The 12,007-nt window shown below is 40.0% G+C and overlaps 1 protein-coding gene across 7 annotated transcripts in view; it reads left to right on the forward strand.

The window, feature by feature from the left end:
* Positions 1 to 12,007, forward strand: part of L3MBTL3 (L3MBTL histone methyl-lysine binding protein 3) — a 111,418-nt gene that overhangs the window by 77,591 nt on the left and 21,820 nt on the right. For all 7 annotated transcript variants that reach the window (XM_061130567.1, XM_061130569.1, XM_061130568.1 and 4 more), the window contains one exon: positions 3,422 to 3,571. In XM_061130567.1, the coding sequence (XP_060986550.1) occupies positions 3,422 to 3,571 (150 nt within the window). The remainder of the gene's footprint in view (positions 1 to 3,421; positions 3,572 to 12,007) is intronic.

The following is a 12,007-nucleotide window of genomic DNA, read 5'->3' on the forward strand; positions in this document are numbered from 1 at the left end:
CCAAGGAAAAACTGCCTCCTTACAGAGGCCAGTGGGACAAGAATTTTTATATATATATATATATATATATATATATATATATAGCAGGTATGGAATGATTTGCTAACAGAACAGAGTGCACCCTGATAAAGTCCCCATAGTAAAGAGCTGTGTAATCCTGTGTGAGTCTGTTCCCCTGATGTCTGGGGAGCTGTGTAACAGCAGAGTCATGTGTACATGTATAATTGCATGTGCCAATGACCGTTTCTAAGCGTACCTGTTGTTGTGCCATGGGCCAAGCCTCACTTCTGTTTTGTTATTAGAAACTTAATAGACAAGAAAAATGAAAATGATTATAAGCCCAGTGAAACCCACTTTTCCCAGAGAAGTTTGATCAGCACTTCTGTGTTTATAAAGTCATTAAAACTGCATATGAATTTTATAAACTTAAAAATGAGGAAATTGGCCCAGAAAGGTTAAGTACTGCCTCAGTTGATATTTAACCTTTCTGAGCTTCCTTGGTGGCGCAGTAATAAAGAATCTGCCTGCCGTTGCAAGAGATGCAAGAGATGCAGGTTCGATCCCTGGGTCTGGAGGATCCCCTGGAGGAGGAAATGGCAACCCATTCCAGTATTCTTGCCTGGGAAATCCCATGGACAGAGGAGCCTGGTGGGCTACAGTCCGTGGAGTCGCAGAGAGTTGGCATGACTGAGCATTCACACACAGGTCACAGCTATATGGCAGCATCATCTTGCTGAGAGGTGGTACTCTCAGGTTTCATTGCCATGGATTAGGGATAAAGAAATAATTCAGTATTGCAAGGTACTTTTTGCTTCTGTAGGAGACAGCTGGAGTTCACACGCTAATGGGATGATACTAAGCAAGTTCCCTTTTTTAAAGCCTGGCTCTGCATCTATAAAATGAGCATGAGAATAGGAATGATTTTCCAGGTTTGTGGGAGTTAGATGACATCATGCAAGTAAAGCAGCGTACCCTGGGTAACACACTCCATCTGTGTAATGTTTGTTGTCATTCTCTTCATTTTGCAAGTGTCTTGTAAAACAGAGTCTTCCAAGTTGTGTCTGCTCCTTGCGGACAGAGCTGTGGAACACATTTAGAGCCTGGTTCTTGGTTTCCGTCTGGGGCATTGCCCATCCCTCTGTGCATACTTCATTTGCATGCTGTGCCTTTGTTGTTTTTTTTTTTAAATCATCTCCCACCATGGGAACCAGCTGGCTTCCCTTTCTGTCCCAGAGTAGTTGTGAGAACTGGAGATGTTTAAACGCATTTGATTTTTCTCAGGGTTCAGAAGAAGAGAAGGCTTAGCACAATATGTATAGCCGATCAGCACAGGATTGTGTTGGTTGATCATTCTGGCCCAGTAGTATATCTTTGCTCGGAAGGCTGTGATTGTTTCCCTGCTTCGAAATGAGAGTTTGAAATTTCCCTCTGGCCCTAGCAACCGAGATAAGGGGGATATTTAGGTGCCAAGTCTCATTCTGCAGTCTTGCCTCTCTGAGCTACCCACGTTTATGTATGGTGGTCCAGAGAGGCATCCTGTTCCTTCACTTAACAAACAGAGGAAGGGGCTGCCCTTGGGGGGCTTATAAACCTTCTAAACTACAACTATTCACTGTAGTGTGTAGGTGGGGACCCAGCCCATCTAAAAATCTGGGAATCTTCCATGTGTTAGAGTGGGGTTAAAATCAGCACCCTCATTTTCTTTTCTTTCTTCATATCTGATGAATTTCAAAATGAACATACAGTTATTCAGTAATTATAAAGCCAGGTGTTTAACAGTGAGTCAAGCATTTGATGGTTGTGATATTCTAGGAAGAGCAACATATTATGTCTCAAATAATCAAAAAAATTTATATTTGTATTTTTTTCCTGCCACTTTTTCCCTGAGTGATAGTCACTCAATTGTGTTCAGTTCTTTGCAACCCATGGACTGTAGCCCATCAGGCTCCTCTGTCCATGAGATTCTCCAGGCAAGAATACTGGCATGGGCAGCCGTTTACTTCTCCAGGGATCTTCCCAACCCAGGGATTGAACCCAGGTCTCCTGCATGGCAGGCAAATCCTTTACCGTCTGAGCCACCAAGTAGATAATTTGCAATAGGGTACATAGACAATATGAGGAAGAAAGAACAAACTCAAACTTGACTGTGATCTGAGAGTTGCTTAGTGTATTTCCTTTATCAGAAAGAAAAAATCAAAAGCAAGAAGAGATAGTTGTGTTTTTTTATCTTTTTTTGTTTTCAGGGGAAGGGAGTTCATTAAAGATGAGTTTGGTTTTAACCATGTTTATTACAAGACATAACAGTATAAAATAATGTGTAAGTAAAGGTAATAAAGATATCCTTTTGCTTACAGGTTATCTGTGATAAATTTTGTAGACCATTACCAGAATTACTTTGAGAGTCTTTGTACACTCTTCTCTCCTCCCAGGAGGATGTGTCAGATTCTCTTGGTAGAGGGCAGAAAGGCAGTGTTTAAAAATTTTCCCCAAATATTACCTAATCTGAGGAAAAGAATATGCAGGACACTAATATAATTTACCTGACTCCACAACATTTCCAGATTTCAGGAGGTTTTCTAAAAACCTAGGGCCAAGGTAGGGAGTTAGTTGGAGTGGTTGATTCTGTGTGAAGATACAGAAGCTGCCGGCTGTTCTGGGGTCGGAAGGTTGACGCCCAGGCACAGGAGCGTGCTGACGGCATGCTGAATGAACAGTTAGTGACCCAGATTCCCTTTGCTTGGATGACAGGAGTGATCCCCAGGTGGAATCTGAGAGACCAACCCAGTGGTCGCCAGTGGAAGGGAAGGGAGCTAGAGGGGTCATTATCCAAGTTGCTGTCTTGTCCTTTTTCTTATCAGGAACAGGATTCCCTACAGGATGATGTTTTTTTCTGGGCAATCAGGAATGCGTATGGGCCTGGAGACAGGAAATGGGGGGACCTCCTTCCTTTAGAGGGCAGCAGCTGTTACAAAGGAAATTAAACAGTGATGGCCCAAGGCCTGGAGGTCACTTTAGGAAGCAGGTCTGCTCTGTCTACCAATCATCTTCTCTCTATCCCATCTCTGTCACCAACCCTCCCGTGTTACGCATTTCTCTCTTGGGCTGATTGTTCCCAGGGTTACACACAGGCCCTGCCCTTGGACAACACAAGAGGGAATCCTTTGTTGACCATTACTCACTTCCAGAGATTGTAGGAGATTGTATTTAAAAATTTAGGGCAAAGACATATTTTCTATCAGAATATACTTTAATTATGTTTTAAAGGTAAAATATTTTATGCTGTGTGTTTAATCTATGTAAATATATATTCAGTTAAATTTTTGCATTTTACGTTTGGTAGTTCGTCATCTTAATTGGAAGAAGTAATTATGGTCTAATAGGAATCTTCTCTTCTTTCTTTTTTTGATTTGTAACGTTTTAGTGCTGCCAACTGTCCCTATTCAGAAATGAATTTGAATAAAGACCGGATTTTCCCAGATCGTTTAAGTGGTGAAATGCCTCCAGCTAGTCCATCATTTCCAAGAAGTAAAAGGGCAGACACAAATGAAATCTCTTCGTCTCCTGAAACCAGGTAATTAAGGTGGTAATACTAGTGTTATTCAGAGGTACTGTGGTTGAAAGACATTTTTTTCCTTAGGTGTTTTATGTTCTATGGTGATGTCTTCTAGTACATTGTTGAAAATGCCCCTGACTTAATGTGAAATAACGGTGGGGGTCAATACTTGGACTTAAAAAAATTTAGGCAAATTTTTTATACAAGTATATGCACTTCAGGCAAGACTTCTCTTGTTCATCTTTTAGCTGAACTTGCTTTGTATTAGAAGTTTGGAAATCTCAGTCATTTTATTTCCTGCTAATTCATATTTCCCAATGAGCTGATCCATATTTATATAAGATCATCCTCTGTAAAGAAGATGGTAGATACCCTGTGAAGAATAGACTTTCTTTTTAGTGCTCATTATATGCCACGTGCTTGTATCTACGTCGTTTCATTTAATTATTAGGGTATTCATTGTACAGTATGCTCAGTCCTTTGGTTTTCATTTCCCTTGTATAGTTAAGTTGGAACGTTTTAACCTCTGTGGATTATTCAGTAAAGAACCAAGTTTTGTTTGATGTATCTTTAAGTAAATGGCCTCTGTCCTTGCATTGAGTGAGGATACTACAAGGAGAGAGCAGAGTAATAGAAAGATGATCCTTCACATTTATGTTTGGGGACTTTTCCTTTATGGAGAGTTTTTAAAATCTAAGGCAATGTAGTTCTTTGATTATTTTAATATCTGGTAGCTTCTATTCTCATGAATGTACCAAATGAACATTTGAGTTAATAAGTCTGATTCTCAGTTCACGGCAGTGTTGTTGAAGCAATGGCATTTAAAGTATCCGTATCCTCATAGAAAAGCAGTTTTGCCCTGTGGATGAAGGAGAGTTGTAACCTCTTTAATTAGAAACAACAGTGATGATTTATTCTTAACCCTTAAAACCATGACTAATGTAACCTAAACTCATTCACCTAACTCAGAACCCTGTAATGAGGGCATAATCACTTGAGGAAATTTACTTTAAGACAAATGAATTCACATGGTAGTGGTTATAGCCACAGAGTTCATTGACTCACAGGGAGGTAAGGATCCCTAAAGTTTTGATTTCAAAAGCCAAGATATTGTGTAAAACTTTAAAAGGATACTCTGCAGTGCTGGCAGTTCAGCCTTACAGGCTTTTCACCAACTTTCTGGGCCCTGGGCTGGATACCTGGGCTCAGTTCCCTCACAGCAGAAAGGAAAATGTTAACAAATGAAAGGTTGTTAATAAAGAAGTCTAATCTTCTGGCTTGAGAATGGTTGCTTTAAGGTAGGATTAACAGAGTTGAAGTTAGCTGGCTCCTTTGCTGTAAGTGAATCTGTATGAATGTATGTAATATTTTTAAAAAATTTAATTTTAAAAGATTTTTATTAGCGTATAGTTGATTTAAAATGCTGTGTTAGTTTTGGGTGGACAGCAAAGTGACTCAGTTATACATTCGTCTGCTCTTTTTTAAATTCTTTTCCCATATCGGCCATTACAGAGTGCTGAGCAGAGTTCCCCGAGTTATAGTAGATCCTTATTAGTTATTTATTTTATACATAGTATAAACATGTTTGTTTATATACATAGTATATACATGTTTGTTTATATACATAGTATATACATGTTTGTTTATATACATAGTATATACATGTTTGCTACTATAGCAAACATGAAGGTTTTTGATCACTGATTCTTTTACCTGGTCTTAAGAATGGTGAGGTGTGCAAAGCTCTGAAAACAGTGAGTAATAAGTCTTCAAGAAATGTTAGTTTTTATTAGTTTTGTTGCAAGAGGACTAGTTTGCTTATTTGTTTCTTTTATTCCAGAGAAGCCAAGTAAGGCCAGCACATTTTAAAAATATATATGTATACCTAGGTTAAATTTCGAATAGAGCACTCAAACAAGATGGTTCTCCTGATGGCAGATAATGTTCTGTCCTCTTTTCCCAGAATCGTTCCTCATAATCGTTACCAAGTCAGGTTTTAACACATTTTATTTGTGTCCTTCATAATAATTTGCAAAACACTGGTCCACCAGACTGTATTTTTTTTTTTTTTTTTTAAGGCATTTGGCACAGCAAGAGACAGCTAGCACCCCCAGAAGCAGACCTTGAGACAAAGATTTGATTGCAGGTGGTTTATTTCAGAGGTGAGGAAAGCGCCAGTGGGGGAGTAAGGAGATGAGGCCACGAAAGGAGGACAGCTGGTAAAAGCTTCACTGTGACACCAGCCACCGCTGCGGGCGGCAGGGACGCAGTCCTGCTGGGCCTCTCTGGGGGGCTGTGTAAAACACACATCTCAGGTTTTCCCGCCCTAGGGATGAACATGCTCAGCTATTTGAAACACTTGTAAAGCAATTATCCTTCCATTAAAAAAATAAAGTGGAAAAAACAAAAAAAAAAGCAAACACCCAGAGTTCCCTCCGGTCACAGAGCAAGGCTGCCAGGGTGGAAGGATGAGCGGATGCCCCAGCACGTCCGCTGCCGCCCAGCAGGCAGAGCTGCCCGACCCTGGGTGATGCTCGGGAAGGCAGAGCAGGTGAGACAGGTGGGCACAGCGGGTGGCCAGGGGACACGGGCCAGGCACGGCTGACGGTGTCTGCCGCACCAGCCTAGTCTCCCATTTCAGGTGCCAGCCGGGCACCAGAAGGAAGTATGCTGGCATTGCTTTTGGTCCAGGAGCAGAGATAATAGGCCAGATAAATGAACAATTTGAGGAATACGTATGTCTTTTTCATACCAGAAAAAGTATTTTAAGGGCCAGTTCATAGGCCACCTGCTCGGAATAGACCCACAGGCGACCGGTGTTCCTTATCTGTGCTTCCCAGGCCTGACTCCATATCTGATCCCCTGACATCACTAATATTCAGATTAGGGGCCCAGCCAGCCAGAATCTTTCAGTCTGGAGCCCAGGAGCCTACATTTTAAAAGTTCATTTGGGAATATGTCTCCCTGCTTAAAATTTTCAGTGATTTTCTCTTTACTCTTGGAATTAAAGGCCTAATTCTGAACATAGCCTGCAAAACCAGTGTTATCTGGCATCTGCTGAACTCTGCGGCTTTTTTCCTATCAGGTCGTTTTTAAACTTAATGCTTCAGCTGCCTTGGTCCTCAAACCTTTTCTCTCTGCCTTGAACCCCCATCTCTGCCTTGTCGTAGTGAGTCTCACCTCCTGGGCTTCAGGGTACCTCCTGTTTCCCCAGGGAAGCTTCATCCTTTCCTGCAGACCCTGGGTCAGGCTCCTCATTACCTCCTTTCGTGTTACACATCCCCAAACTGCAGGTGGTTGTCTGTAAATGCTGCCTCTGAGTCTGTGTGCTGGCTCGGTGGTGAGCTCCACGGGGCAGAGGCCACATCTTCTCTGATTCTGAGACGCCTGCAGTGCCAAGTACGCTACCCGGGGCTCGGTGAGGCTGGAAGGCTGCCAGGAGTCATCCACTAGCCTTCGGAGGAGACCTACCAGTCATGTCACCCAAGAGGCCACCTCTGTGTAGCCTTTTTTTTTTTATTCCAGCAAAACTTCTTACTTTTTCAACTTTGTACAATCCGCACACCGGGTATCTAAGAGGTGATTATTAACTGATGAGATGAAGCCCCCACACACATCCCTGTGCTTTTATAAATTAGAGCAGTGTTTCCCAAACTGCTGTTTGCCTCCCTCCCTACATAGAAAACCATACCGCACAAATGACATGCGTATGACGCAATGAGAAAGTGGTTGGGACTGCCTCTGGGTACTAGACAGGGCAACAACATCTCAGACAGGCCATCGGCAACAACATCTCAGAACACTTGGACCCGAGGGTCGGGGCATCCTGGCTGGGAAGCTCTGCTCCACGCTGAGTACTTTTGGAGGTGTGCTCAATGTTTGGGTCCATTTTCTCTACAGAGACTTGTCAAATGGGTGGCCAGCTAATGAATGAGTTGCCAGTGTGTGTATAGATAGAAATATGAGATTGTAATCCTTTCCCAGTTATCCATTCATCCATCACATGCATAAGGAGTGTCAGGATTGTGTCTGGAGCTTTCAGTGAGATGTTTTCCCTGGGAGATCAGTGGCTCATCTCTGCCCTCACTGCCCTCCTGGCAGCAGATGGTAAGGCTGATGGGCTCTGTGACAGTCCGTGGAGGTTTCCGGGGATCAATAACCTTACATCTCTCTATGTCTGCAGCTGAGTAAGAGAACATGTTTCTTTATATATATGAATAAAACCTTTCAAAGTTAAAAAATTTTTTTGCATAAGAGATATCAGATGGTTGTTAAAATGCAACCCTTAAGGTACCATCTCCAGAGATACTGACTCAGAAAATGTAAGCTGCATCCCAGTTCATTTTTAACAGGCACCCCCAGATGATGGAAGCAAGTGATCTATAACCCAGACCTTGAGAATCATTACTGAATATAAAGACCTTTCTCCGGAGTAATAGTTCATGATGTGTTACCAAACAAAGAACATCAGCATCTGTCCAACATAGTCGTATTCTCGTGAAGATATTCTGTAGCTGCTTGTCATTGTGTTTCTAAATTAGGTGCTGTCTCTGTTTAAAATCACATAATGTTTTAAGGTCCTGTGTTGTTTAAGCCTGCTTAGAGATAACCACGGAAACATAATAAAGCATCTTAAAAGTACCCGCAAATGCTTATATTAACTTGCAAGGCAAATGCCCATTACTAACCTATATCCACAGAAAAACTTCAAATCAGTCTTATATAGGCCATTAAAACAGCTTTTCAAGTTGTAGATCCAGTGTGTCTACTCTGAGAATTATGTGGAGCAGTTACAGAAGTTGCAGCTTCAGTCTCATTTACATAGTTAGGATGAATCAGATTTGCCCATCTATACCCAAAAGAAGGGCCTTATGAAACAGATGGGAATACAAACTAACATAAAATATGAAACTGTAAGCATATATACATCTCTTTACTTTGCAAAACTGTAAAATCAAGTAGAGTAAAATTAGAGCCAGAAGTTCTAAAAGATGGCACAAGTTAATTAGAAATCTTCAGAAGCTTTGTTTTGCTTCCTAAGGTACTCTGGTCAGGAGGACTTGGTATTGATGACTCAGAAAGTCCCTTTTAATCCGTGGGCATCACCTGCCTGTCGTAAAGCCTCTCCTCCCACCCCCTTTAGTTGATACGCTGCCAGATATGGATTAGAAACTGTGAAACTTTTAAAATATTCCAGTTCTTGGGGATCTGCATCAAATCTATGCAGTTGTTTTGGCGTGCTAGGGAGGCCCTGGGTTATTAAAACACTTGGAATCCAGATGCCAACTGCTGTGACACCCATTCAGAGTGTAAGGAAAAGATGACTGTGTTACTGTTGATACATGGGAAGTTGTTAGAACAGTATTGTAACAGGGTCTTATTTTATCTCCTTGAATAGCATTTATTTTTGACTCAGGAGATGCTATTATATACACTAGAAAATGACATCTGTTCTCCTTTTCTATGACAGCAGCATGAAAGCAATGCAGTCCTGCTCTTCTTATGATGTGATCTTTACTTCCCAGATTTCACCTTATTGGTCAGGGCTTTTCATTTTATACAAGAATTGATAAATTAACTGAGGAATTCATTTTACTGGGGAGTTTCCTTGGCATCTTGATAATATCCACTATATTTATTACTCATTATATTCCTTTCTTCACTAACATGTTCCTTATGATGATTATAATTTAGTATATAATTTAGTTCCTTATGACAATTATAACTTAGTATATAATCAGTAATTATAATTTATAAATTTATAATTTATAATACTAGATTATAATTTAGTATTAATCAGGGCTTCCCAGGTGGCGCTAGTGGTAAACACACGCCTGCCAATGCAGGAGGCAAGAAACATGGGTTCAAGCCCCGGGTTGGGCAGATCCCTTGGAAGAGGGCATGGCAACCCATTCCAGTATTCTTTCCTGGAGAATTACGTGAACAGAGGAACCTGGCAGGCTACAGTCCATAGGGTCACAAAGAGTTGGACACAACTGAAGTGACTTAGCATGCACACAGCCTTATTCATCAAAATTTTTTATTTGTAGTCATTAGGTAAATAGTACACTGTGTTTACCTTTCCTGAGCTGTGTTTAGGAAAAATGCTGTTAAAACTATTGTTCATGTATTGTCTCAAAAGGAATTTAATTTTTAAATATCTTTATTCAAATGTTAACTGTAGGCATGAAAGTTTTATTTGCCATTGGTTTTACTTGCCATCTTTTTCAAATCCCTTTGAATGTGGCGACCCCCTTGTTTGGACATAATCAGCGCAGTTTTCTCTTCATTTGTAGGAGGCATTTTGGAGATGATTTCAGGTCCTGTAATTTTAAAGTTCCTCTAACATATTACTCTTAAGATTTCCATTTGATTTTTTTACCTGTTAGTGACGTCAGCCCAGAAACTTTTTTTTTCAAAGTGCTGGGGGTATGCAAAGAGACATCCTTTTAATATTCAAATTAGGAAACTACATTTTTTACAGTTGTCACAACAGTCACTGTGTCCCCACTTGTTCCTGGAAGTACAGGTAATTTACAGTTCTAACAAAGCCCCAATGAGGCGAGAGTAAGCTATTCTGGAAGGAGAAGGATGGAGTGGTTTTGCCAAGCCAAATTCATGCTGGAGTTAGAGAGCTGGCTGAAATCCCTGAATTGAAACAGAATAATTGTTTCATATTTGTTCAGTATTATTTATAACAGACTGATGACTAATTGAAACATAACTGGCTAGGGATTGTTTTTAAATGAAAAATAAACAAGCTTGAAGAAATCCAGCTGTTTGCATTCAAATGCTCTCCGGTTGCTATGTATTTACTCTTCTAATGTTTGTTTTACTAATATTTACCACAAAGTCTAGCTTGAGTAAGATAGTAAGACATCTAAAGCATGACACATAATTACAGAGGGAAAAAAAAAGGATGCTGACTCAGAAAGAAAACATTTTTCCATTTGAGTGGATTCCACTGTCTTAATTAAAAGCCTGCAGAGTATTCTTCACCAAGATTTTGTGCTTAGTCGCTCAGTTGTGTCCTACTCTTTGCAACCCCCATAGACAAGAGCCCGCCAGGCTCCTCTGTCCATGGGTATTCTCCTGGCAAGCATACGGAAGTGGGTGGCCATGCCCTCCTCCAGGGGATCTTCCCGATCCAGGGATCGAACCCAGGTCTCCCGCATTGTAGGTGGATTCTTTACTGAGCCACCAGGGAAGCCCTTGAGTAATATATAAGTAGGAGCATGATAAATGGTAACTTAATATTTAAGAATTACTTACATTTTAGGATAAAATTGTTTACTGACATCTATTTTCTTTATGTAACCTGTTTTTCTCAGGTTTTAAAACAACCTTTAGAGAAATGGTTGTGAACCAGACTACAGACAGACTTCCTAGGCTGCTACTTACTAGCTGTGTAAACATGTAACCAAGAGGGGTTTGTCTCTAGAATGGGAATGTAATAACAGCATCTGCCTCACATAGACATTATGAGGATTAAATGATCTAACACAGGTAAAAACACTTAGGAAAGTGCCTGGAATACAGTAGTCTCCCTTGGGATTTGAGAATTTTTAAGAGCCAATTTATTTTAACATTTCTTTAGCCTAAATTGAAACATAATCATATTATATTTAGCTATATAATCATATATATTTAGCTATGATTATATTTCAATTCAGGCCAAAGAAATGTTGAAATAAATTGGTTCTTAAAGATTCTCAAATCCCAAGGAAAACATTTATCATGCTCCTACTTATGTGTCTGGCTGTGTGTTAAGCACTTCTTGTACATTATTTTGTGAGTCCTCCAAAATGCCTGTGAGTTAAAGGATTTATTATCCTTGTTTTACAGAAGATGCAACTGAGAGTTAGGGAAGTTCAGTAACTTGCTGAAGGTCATATAGGACTAGTAAGTAGCAGAGCTGAAAGTTGAACCAGGTCTATTCACCTTCAAAGACCATACATGTCTCCACTGCTGGGGTGCTTTCTCCACGGTAAAATACACACCCTGGGCCTAATCAGCTTGTACTCCCTTCCTAATAGAAATTGTTGGTAATGAAAAATGGTGATCCAGAGGAGAAGATAAGAATTTTAAAGTAGAGCAAAATCATAATATTAAAGTACAACATAAAAATATTTTTGGTTGTCATTTAAAAAAAATCTTCAATAAGCCTATCTTATATTATGTTCCAGAATGTGTAACAGTATTATCACAGAGTTTTGACATCCTGATATAAACATGTTTTGTTTATAATTGGAAGACGGTATAGCTAGAATAACTTTGCTTGGAAAGTTAATATTCTCGATAAAGCATTTCATTTTTGCATAGAGAAAGAAATTCATAACAGTACCTATCAATCAGAATTAACAATGGAATGTCTAAACTTATGGGTGAGAGAAATGTTGGTTGTCCAATTCAGAAAGTGATTTTTAAGTAAAATATAAAACAAGAAAGAATATT

Source organism: Dama dama, chromosome 26 (assembly GCF_033118175.1).
Source record: "Dama dama isolate Ldn47 chromosome 26, ASM3311817v1, whole genome shotgun sequence".
Taxonomy (NCBI): domain Eukaryota; kingdom Metazoa; phylum Chordata; class Mammalia; order Artiodactyla; family Cervidae; genus Dama; species Dama dama.